Here is a 7,983-nt window from a genome sequence, read left to right on the forward strand (position 1 = left end):
TTTTTTTTTATTAATGTAAAGTTAAAAAAAACAGCATTTATTTGACATATAAATCTTTTGTAACATTATAAATGTTTTTACTGTCACTTTTGATCAATTAATTGTGCCCTTGCTGAATAAAGGTATTAATTTCTTAAAAAATAAAATCTTACTGACCCCAAACTTTTGAACAGTAGTGTAGATTAACTTGAAGTGACCTTTAGATGACCACAAAGGTAATCTAAATGTTAAAAAAATGAGCATGCACAATAAAATTGACCAATAAATGTTTTTTAAAAAACACTATAATTAGCTGATGACCAGTGCGGTACTGATATATTGTGCATTGCAATATTTTTGACAATTTAAAAAAAAAATATTAAGCACATGAAAAACAAGTATCGTAGTGCAATAACGTCTAATAATTTCATCAATTCTGTGTGAGAATCTCATTTTATTCCACAAAACATGATGTAAACAAATCGCTGGGCCGTATTTAAAGAGTTACATTACAGTTATGAAAGCCAACAGATTTCTTTCACGGAGCTGAAAGACAGATGAAAAGAAAAACAACTCACCGGCTCACCCCCTTCCTCCAACTGACTGTCTCTGAGGTCACTTAAGGTCACATGTAATCAGCAGACCAAGGGAGCCATCAGGTACATAAACAAGCCAGTGTCAGCCATTCAAAAACAGCCCGCAGCCACTTAAACTCAAACGATCGCTTCCTGTGCCATAAACACACTGTTTTGAAAGTAAACATTCCTGTTCAACAAAAATTGAACAGCGCCGGCCCTGAAGACTGCTTAAAGGAATCAAAGCTCACCACGCGACACCAAAGACTCCATCATCAGGTAGTAAAACGCACAGGCTGTTTTTCAGAATGCTCCTGTCAGCTGATTTTTCTCGTCAACCTTTAAAACGTTTTCAAATCCAAAGCAAATACACAAACACTTTAATGGAACGATAGCTGGCAGGGGAAGAACAACAGCGCTAGAAGTGTTTGGATCTCATTGTAAATGGCCAGTTTGATTAGCTACATTTTGTCATTTCCTTGCTTTGCCTTGTATACCTTAGAAACGTGCACTCCGAAGTGGAGTGGAAAATGGGTGGAGAGGAAAAGAGCCGCAGGAATTTTTGCAAAGCTTTCTGCTGTTTCTCACGAAGCCCCCAGGAGTCCTGACGAAGAGTTATTTTACAGTTTAAAGGTAAATGTTCACACAGAGAGGAGGAAAGAGTAACAACCATCTATGAGAGCCTACAAACACACTTTGAGGAGTTTAGCTTTGGAAAAGCACACGTAACATCTGCCCTCGCGTCTCTAACTCTCACTACTCTTGGGTTTCTGAATGATTTCACCTGCCTCTACTGTGTAATACTGTAAATGAAATGGGCCAATAGTGGGAGTATGCTTTTCATCTAGTTTTATTCTAAAACACTTCCTCCAAGGCTATACATGTACATAATGTAATAGGGTTTAATATCTGGTATGTGGAACTGTTGCCAGCAACAGAACAAATCAGAGATTGAGAGCAGTCTATGCTCAACAGTCAGCACATTTGTGGTAAAAACATGGTCAAATTGCTGCAGCGTAAATCGCAGAAGTGTTCTCTGGTAGGCCATAAAGACATTCGAGGACACTCTAACCCATGCTGTTACACTGCTTGGATATCTTTATTGCAAAGGAATATTACATGTTTAGATATATTTAGACAATATAAATGGGTAAAATCAACTAGGCTCCAAATTCATTACTTGCATACATGACTAGAGTTCTGCGTATGCCAAAATGAACAAACAGCCCCGGCGTGTTTTAAACTGAAAACAGTGAAAAGTGATTTTAGAGTACGGTAACAAGGAAGCCAAATTTCACCCAGTTCCAAATAATCAAAATATCCAAATCCCAATTTGTGGCCTCAGTGCATATTTATGAGTTCCAAGAAGAAATCAAGGGGAAATCCTAAAAACTTCCCAGATGTCCACAAGATTGTAGTATATGGATTCCACAGAGGTCATCAAATCCCTGTGGTCGGCAACAGTCTCGAGAAAGCAATCTATAGTAAGCCACGCTCTTCAAACGGGATGACCACACTCATGCTGCCACAGTGAGTGTGAACAGAGAAAGTTTCCAGAATTTTCCCACATGTCATTTTCCCACATGACAGCCTTGTGTAAATCATTGGTTTAGGAAAGCTCTGTACCTTGAAGAAAGTCTCCTTTGCTTTGTTTCCTTGATGGATAAGAGTAAAACACATATAAGAGGACAGAAAACAATATTTATGTCAATAGTACGGGGCCAGTGTTGTCAGGACATTGGGATTGTTCTCTGACATGTGGCTCAGAGTCTCTGACAGCCCTGCTGTCCACTTCAGTTGACGGTGGGCACCTGGTTCAGGCTGTATTCTTTGGCCTTCAGTCTCAGGTTGGCGATACTGTTGGCCATATTCATGCCTTGGGCTGTGTTGTTGGTAGCGCATGATGGAGAATAAGTTGCCATGGTGCTGTAAGGAAAGGGTTAAGTTTTCAGGATGAGATTTCACACATTTTGTTAATAATAAATAATTCACTTAAACAAAAATGGTCACAATGTTTGTGATGAAAATGCAGTACTATTCTGGGGTTTTTACAACTTCATTCGTATGGACAGCATTTGTGGCACAAAATTTCAGATTTCAAGAAAATTATTTTATATTTTTTAATAATTAATTTAATACTTTTGATAATTTTGACTCCCTCAGCTTGAAAAAAAAAACACGTTTACAGTAAAGAAAATACAGAAATGTATGGTGGTATTTTGATTAAAGCACTTTCATGAAATCGTCCCTAAAATGCGTTTTACCCAAGCTGTTAAGTTGTCTAAATCATCCAAACTACTTTTCAAATTTATGGTTGTGTATCACTGATGTAATTTCTTCAGGTGGAGTTTGCGCAATTTAAGTCCATGTAAATAGTGTTCTATGGATAGTTACATAGATTTATATATACGCTTTTATCCAAAGCTACTTGCATTGCAAATATTTGTGTAGCACTTTACAATAAGGTCCCATTTGTTAACATTTGTTAATGCATTAACTAACAATAAGCATTAATTTATTAATAAACTTATTCATTTTTGTTAACGTTAGTTCAACCGTTAATTATAGTGCATGTCAATTAAATAATATTAACAGATACAACTTTTGTTTTTGAATAATACATTAGTGTATAATGCATTAAAATGATTTTTCATTGCTCATTCTTGTTAACTAATGTTAATAAATGGAACTTCTTGTAAAGTGTTACCAATTATTGCATAGATTTGGTCTAAATCATGCATTCCCATCAAGTCAGAAGTAACATATGTAATTCAGACTAACACGTTTAATATTTAAATCTCATGGTTATACTTTTGAAATGGTGCAATAGTTGAATATTTGAAACATTAATTCATAAGTAAATTACTTTCATTTACAGTTTTAGTTAAATGAGGGATGACAACATTCATGCAGCAGATGCTGTCCATTGTCATTAATTTGTAAATAACCCAGAATATTCTTATATCTTCTGCCCAATTAACGTCCACACCAACAGAAACAGCAGCAGTGGTAATGGTAATGCATGCAGCGGTATAAACAATTTGTTGACATCTAACCTGTACGATGGTGAGCTGCCCCAGGACATGTAGTCATTGGGTCTGGGAGCGGGTCGTGGGACAATGGGCTGCTCTATGGCTGTTACTTCTCCTGAGAAAGACTTGAGCAGCGAGGCGTTTTTACTGGCCAGCATTGCACGTTCATTTCGCCGAAACTTAGCCCGCCGATTTTGAAACCACACCTAGAAAATCATGAAAGGTGCTCAGTTTGACATATACAGTGTGTAGAACAGCCTTACCATCAGAATGGACCATTGTGTGAAGGTAAAGTATGTGCCACTGCTGCATCCACATGATGTGACGACACTGAGCATGATAAGACCATTTCAGGATAAAATGAAAAACAACCTGCTAACCTGCACTCGAGCTTCAGTGAGGTTGACCCGGCGTGCTAAGTCCTCCCTGACAAAAGCATCAGGGTAGTGCGTCCTCTCAAATATTCTCTCTAAGGCCTGCAGTTGGCTGCTGTTGAACGTGGTCCTATTCCGCCTCTGTTTACGCTTTTTCTTCTCCTCTGAGTTGAGTTGCTCATCTATGGGGGACAAACACAAGCGCACACACAGAGATAAGGATGACATTAATATCCCCATTATAGTAGGTCCGTACCCATTAAATAGCTTTACCCTGAAAAAAGGACATTACATTCATAGGGGTACAGTTAAGTCAAACTAGTGAAACAGTTTTTGTTATGGAATTATAAACAAAGATGCTTTTTTTAATATTAAGAACTGAAAATGTATAACCGTTTAATGTACAGTCGGCTCAATGGAAAGGAGCTGCAGAGAGTTAATACAGATTTTTCCAGTTTGATTATACTTCAGTCAGAAGTGATGAACCTTCCTAAAACCGTATCTCAATCAAAGCTTAAAGAGTGTGTAAGCAGGACACCTGATCTTAATTTATTAAAAAATCTGAAAATGTTCTCGTATTCTATACATTTTCAACAAAAACATCTTAGGTGAATAACCCGGCCTACAATAATATTCTGTTTGAGGTCAATATGACACCAGACCCTTAATAAATTATTTTTTTATTCACTATCATTTATTTGATGCACATTTTTTCCCTAATATTTAATGACTTTTCCTCATGATTTCTTTAGATCTTTTCAGAAATGTGATTTTGACTTTATGTTTCTCTGCTATTTATAACTGCAAAAAAAAAAAAAAAGAGAGAGAGAGAGAACTCTTTGGCCTTTTTTACAAATTAAGTTATAGGAAAATATTATCAAATAAAGTAATTGATGCATTCTGTAATATTTTATGTCATCCAGTCTTCTCTTATGATAATCTTATATAAATTATATTACACCTACAGAAATAGAATACAGAACATAAAACTATAAATAATATATGGTCATCAGGTTTTGTAGAATTAGCTCCTCATCAGCCAAATTGTATTATGAAATAAATCTACATTTATCAGTTTCCTTCATATATTATTTATCCATCATCTTTTATATAAATAATCTACATTTCTGTCATCTTTCTTTGTTTCTTTCGTTCTTTGTTTATTTCTAAAATCATTCTGGCCTCTTCTAGTAGTAAAATGCCAATTATGATGTCTGGGCCTGTTTTGGTCCGGGAAAAAAGCAGATCGTTGCAGACTCACTCCTCTTTGGACTCATCAATCAGTTCTTAAATCGCTCCATAAAACTTCCCATGAGGGAGAAAATACCCCATTGACGAACTGATTCGCCCCAATTCCTCAAAGGCCATAAACTCAAAACAAAGTTGAAAGAAGAGGTTATCAGTGCCGGGCCTAGAGCAAGAACAGCTCTACATGTCACAGCTGTGCTTATAGTGAGAACGAAAATCGTCTTTTATTAACTATGCGCTTAGGCCTACACGAGATTTATCTTCACTTCAGTTATGGTTATTCAGAAGTCATTTCTCTTAAAATAATGCTGAAGTCACATCTGAAACGTTGAGTAAATTGTTCACAAAATATTAATAAAAATGTTTACATAGGCCTAAATGCCCTCACACGAGCCTTAAATCGTGTTGCTATATTTTTTTTCCCCCGAGGTACGGAACACGCGCCAACCTATTAACTTTATTCATTTATTTTTTCGTTTATTTTGTTACTTATTAAAATTCAGTTCGTTTTAATCTTAGTGGCTTGGCTCATTCAAAGTGACAGATTTAAAATGTGCAAAAAATATAAAGCCTATCATGTAGACAAATATAGCTTTCTCAAAACAAGTCAGACTGTAATGGTGGCTTTATCAAGAGGCTCGTGTTTATAACTTTCGTAATGTTTCAAATTGCAAATTTCCGATGATGCCTAACAAATACAAAGTTCATTCTAATAGGCTAAATGGTGCATTCAGAAAATGTAGACGGCCTAATTGTTATATCTGTTTAATTTACTATTTGAAATGGACTAATAACCACTTTAGTGACTCGTTCATAAAATAAGCCTAATTAATTCACTGCAACTTTGGACTACGTCTTTAAATCTTTAAATAGCCCTAGAATTGTAAAAATATCTATTTCCTGTTATGAATTTTGCAGATCCTATAGATAACTTGTTTTGTTGGTTTCACTGAGAAGAAAATATAAAAAAAAATAGAAATTGGCCTACTAATAAAATTATATATTGTAGGTTTACATGCATGACAGCCTGCAGATACAGTCTGAAAGGTTTGCAAAATTATCACTTTTTAAATTTTTATTTTGATTTATTCGAACACACCTTAATATCAATGAAAACTATATTTTCATTGTAGAGACAGTTCGGGATTACTAAGAACCAGTTTTACACACTACAATTAATTAGCCTAAGTATCTTAATTGCTAACTAAACGCATATGGAGTAAATGAATCAGAACGCAATCGTGCCCTCTTATAGCGCCTAATATAATTCAGAACACAATACTGATGTCTGTCACACATCTGCTAACGTGACAGTTTAGGTAAGGTGCTAATCACATTAGTTCATGTGTTTCTGTTCTTTCTAGAGTGTGTAGGCCTACCAATTAAAGATTACTAGAATGAACAATTTAATTACATTTACTTTTATAATTGGGAGACCCTAAACAGAAGTAATTTTCATGAACTAGCCTAATTTTTTTCCCTGTACGTCTTTTGGAGTTGAAATCTTAACTATAATAATTTCTTATTAAATTAGGAAAAATCACTAGCCTATCATCCTGATACTTAAATGCTACGAATGTTTGAGCTATTAAAAGAATCTAAGGGACATGAGGATCATGTTTTGCTCATGAACTTACTCTCCTGCTGTGTCGTGTCGCTGCCGCTGGTCAGTCCCGGAGACTCCAGCATACTCCTGGCCGCCTCTCCTGCGCTCTCCTCCGCTTGAGCTCCCACCATCTCCCGCGCCTCCTCCAGATCCAACAGGTGGCTCACGGAAAAGTTCTTCTTAGCCTGTAAATGATCCTGATTTGCGCTGATCGGACTCTCCGTTACATGAGCATAGCTGGAAGTCATGACGCAAACTGACGAAACCCAAGATATCCTCTAGGCTACCTATAACCAACATGGGTTAAGTCTTGACCATGAACAATCACTCTATGCTCGACAAATAGATCGATTTTGATTTCTTCATCCGTAGTTCAGTGTCATGTGGATCCAAACAGGCGTAATTACCGCTCTTTTACTGGACAATCATGAGTCTTTATGGAAAAAAAGGCATCACCGAAACACATCTACAATTCAAGAACTCCAAAGTCTTCGCCTTTTACCCGATGACTCCCTTTTAGTTTCTGTAACAGAGACTTTCTCCTCTCGTTCCGAGAGTGAGGGAATGAGTAAGCTGGCGAGAAAGGTTTGATGGCACAGATGAACGACTTACGCCCAATAGTAGGAGGTCGGACGAGCTTCTCTCAGCTTCTTTCTCCGGTACTTCAAACGACACACACTGGCGCTGAGGGGGGAGCCTGAGAGCAAAATACACGAGCATTTGAAGCCCTGGTGAGGGATGATAGACACACAAGAAGCCCTAATTACGTGGCGATGTTTTTTTTGTCGGCGTTTCTAAAGTTTAACGAAGTCATATCTCTTTTCTCCACCCCTAACATCCCACTGAAATACTCAATAATTCATGGGTCAACGTGACCTGATGTGATTTTTTTGTCCTGGTCTATTAGGTTATTCAGAAATAGGCTACATTAAAATGCGAATCATACAGAAACAGACTTGAATACAACTCTTATATTCACAGAATTGTACAGAATTAAAACTCACTGATATTTGGGCTTTAAAAATATATATGTAGGCTATAGCCTAATATATAATAAAGGGCCTATAGTAGGCTATATATAGTTTAAAGTAGGCTATATAGTTTAAAAATATATGTCTAATGAAAATTTGCCATAGTTTCCCATTATTATTATTATTATTATTACTATT

The 7,983-nt window shown here is 36.4% G+C and overlaps 1 protein-coding gene across 1 annotated transcript; it reads right to left on the minus strand.

Moving 5' to 3' along the window:
- Positions 1-459: 459 nt before the first annotated feature.
- LOC107691682 (paired mesoderm homeobox protein 1-like) lies at positions 460-7,573 on the minus strand. Its single transcript, XM_016490462.1, has 4 exons — positions 6,846-7,573; positions 3,967-4,142; positions 3,611-3,792; positions 460-2,480 (listed from the first exon to the last, which is right to left on the minus strand). Exons 1-4 carry the CDS (start codon positions 7,060-7,062, stop codon positions 2,348-2,350), a joined length of 708 nt encoding a protein of 235 aa, XP_016345948.1. The 5' UTR covers positions 7,063-7,573; the 3' UTR covers positions 460-2,347.
- Between the last annotated feature and the right edge of the window lie 410 nt (positions 7,574-7,983).

The sequence above is a fragment of the Sinocyclocheilus anshuiensis genome, unplaced genomic scaffold, assembly GCF_001515605.1.
Source record: "Sinocyclocheilus anshuiensis isolate Anshui unplaced genomic scaffold, SAMN03320099.WGS_v1.1 scaffold842, whole genome shotgun sequence".
In the NCBI taxonomy this organism is placed as follows: domain Eukaryota; kingdom Metazoa; phylum Chordata; class Actinopteri; order Cypriniformes; family Cyprinidae; genus Sinocyclocheilus; species Sinocyclocheilus anshuiensis.